Source organism: Streptopelia decaocto (assembly GCF_964273445.1).
Source record: "Streptopelia decaocto genome assembly, chromosome: 17".
NCBI classification, from domain to species: Eukaryota; Metazoa; Chordata; class Aves; order Columbiformes; family Columbidae; genus Streptopelia; species Streptopelia decaocto.
Window position 1 is genome coordinate 877,822 of NC_138672.1, and position 2,769 is coordinate 880,590.

The 2,769-nt window shown below is 54.7% G+C and overlaps 1 protein-coding gene across 1 annotated transcript; it reads right to left on the bottom strand.

Annotated features, from left to right (window-relative positions):
- Positions 1–399: 399 nt before the first annotated feature.
- Positions 400–1,314, bottom strand: LOC309447216 (olfactory receptor 14J1-like; the record flags this gene model as incomplete). The annotated part of the gene is made up of 1 exon (XM_082067619.1): positions 400–1,314. The coding sequence occupies one exon, from the start codon at positions 1,312–1,314 to the stop codon at positions 400–402; it is 915 nt and encodes a 304-aa protein (XP_081923745.1).
- Positions 1,315–2,769: the final 1,455 nt, after the last annotated feature.

Sequence of the window (2,769 nt, forward strand, 5' to 3'; positions counted from 1 at the left end):
GCCAGAGCACTCAGGCCTTGCACCAACACAAGGGATGAGAAGGAGAGTGTGAGAGTGGAACCAGAACAGCTCTGGATGACCAAGCGCTGCTGCTCCTTGGCAGGGCTGCCAGGCTGGACTCTTCCCTCCACACAGGAACTGTTCCTGCAGCTCCAAATAGGCCTTGGAGAAAGGATACCATGAGAATGAGTCACGACAGGGCCCTTTATTTTGTTTAAATACATGAGATCATGGACAGTAGTTATACAAGAAAAGAAGACAGTGAAAGGGGGGTGACACCATTATCACAATAAAACCACCATCAACAAGAAAAAATAGAGATGAAAGGCTATTTCTGTAATTAGTTACATAAAAGCTCTTATGTAGAAAAAGATGGGCAGTTTATTGCTTAAAAAAACACTAATTCAAGAGTTTCCACAGGGCATCTTTGAGCTCCTGGTTCCTCATGCTGTAGATGAGGGGGTTCACTGCTGGAGGTACCACGGAGTACAGAACAGACACCACCAGGTCCAGGGAAGGGGAGGAGATGGAGGGGGGCTTCAGGTGGGCAAACATGACAGTGCTGAGGAACAGGGAGACCACGGCCAGGTGAGGGAGGCAGGTGGAAAAGGCTTTGTGCCGTCCCTGCTCGGAGGGGATCCTCAGCACGGCCCTCAAGATCTGCACATAGGACACCACAATGAACACAAAACAGCCAAATGCTAAAGAGGCACTGACCACGATAAGCCCAAGTTCCCTGAGGTAGGAGTGTGGGCAGGAGAGCTTGAGGATCTGGGGGATTTCACAGAAGAACTGGCCCAGGGCATTGCCCTTGCACAGGGGCAGTGAAAATGTATTGGCCGTGTGCAGCAGAGAATAGAGAAACCCAGTGGCCCAGGCAGCTGCTGCCATGTGGACACAAGCTCTGCTGCCCAGGAGGGTCCCGTAGTGCAGGGGTTTGCAGATGGCAACGTAGCGGTCGTACGACATGATGGTGAGCATAGAATACTCTGCTGTAGCACAGAAAACGAAAAAAAAGAGCTGTGCAGCACATCCTGAGTATGAAATGGCCCTGGTGTCCCAAAGGGAATTTGCCATGGATTTGGGGACAGTGGTTGAGATGGAGCCCAGGTCGAGGAGGGCGAGGCTGAGCAGGAAGAAGTACATGGGGGTGTGGAGGTGCTGGTCCCAGGCTATGGTGGTGATGATGAGGCCGTTGCCCAGGAGGGCAGCCAGGTAGATGCCCAGGAAGAGCCAGAAGTGCAAGAGCTGCAGCTCCCGTGTGTCTGTGAACGGCAGGAGGAGGAACTGGCTGATGGAGCTGCTGTTGGACATTTGCTGCCTGTGGGCATGAGGACCTGTGCAAGGAGGAAAAGACAGTGACAAGTTAGGGGAGACTTCTCTGAGGAAAATAAACAGGCTGTTTCTCATGGAAAACCCCCTCCCTGATGGAAGGATGTTTCAGCTCATTCTTTATTTCTAACAAGTGAGAAAAACAGTTCATCACAGTTTAAAATGCAGCTTGGGCATCTAATTTCTATGAACACACCTCTGGGTCAAGACCCCCGAAATTGCTGTCAGAACAAAAACTGACCCACACTCCCACCCCAACCCCAGAGAGCAAGAGCAGCAGGGACAGGTGGAGAAACAGGACACTGCAGTGCTACCAGAAAATAAAGCAAGGACAGAAAGGCAGACGGGCATGCTGTGGAACCTTCTCCTGACCTGGCTGTGCTGCTGCCACTCACATAATGACACTGGAGAGCAAGTACTTTTAGCACCTTTTTTGTGTACCCCGTTCCAGGAACCCTTCACCTGGAGGTCCAGCTGCTGAGGTGGAGACTCATGACCTGGACCCCATGGCTTTGGGACAGAGGGTCTGCTGGGGAGGAGAGGAGACCAGGGGTTGCACTGGGAAATGTGTCTGCACTGCAGGGAATTGCAGGGGGGTTCCTAAACCCCGTCCCTGGCATATCTAGTAGGAGCTCCTTCTCCCTGCCCATGTCTGTGCTGCCTGCAGCTGTGTGTCTGTCCCTGGGTCTGCTCCCTGTCAGTGTCACAGACCCCGTCCCACCCGCTGTGTGCTCAGCTCTGTCCTGCTCACACCTCCTGGCACTGCCCAGGGGCAGCTCTGTGTGTGCAGGGGGTCAGGAGCAGCTCAGACACGTCCTAACGAGAACTGGGGTCTCAGTGTCTTCTCCAAAGAGAGAAATAAATCCCCATCTCCCACTGCACACCCAGACGAGCAAGAGTGGAAAACTGAAAGCACAGACTCCTTCCCTTGCGGCTGTTTATGTCTTGATGTCATTGTTCTGAAGGACCCTCTGCCATGTCTGTGGGGGGATCTGGCGCTCTGAGCAACCCTGACCTACACAGGCCCCTTCAACCCCACAAGCTCCCTGCCTGCCCTGCCGGGGGTCGCTCCTTCCCCCCACAGCTGCTGCCATGGGATCTCCCGGGCAGGCTGAGCGCTGACCCTGGCAGGCGGCAGAGTCCCTGCCCGGCACAGCCCTGGGGTGCAGGGACCCTGCTCTGCAGGACAGCCCTGGGCACCCCTGGGTGCTCACCCGGCTTCACAGCTGTTCAACATGGCCTGACAAGAGCCCCGTCCTTACAGATCCCACCAGCTGTGCCTGTGCCAGTTTCAGGAGATGCCTCCAGGAGCTGCAGCTGCACTGCCCTGCACCCAGAGACTTACCATGGCAAGGGCTGCAAAGGTTTCTCCTCCACTGAGCTCTCAGTCATCCTCCCAGTCCTGACCACCTTTAATCTCCCTCTGACTTGCTCATC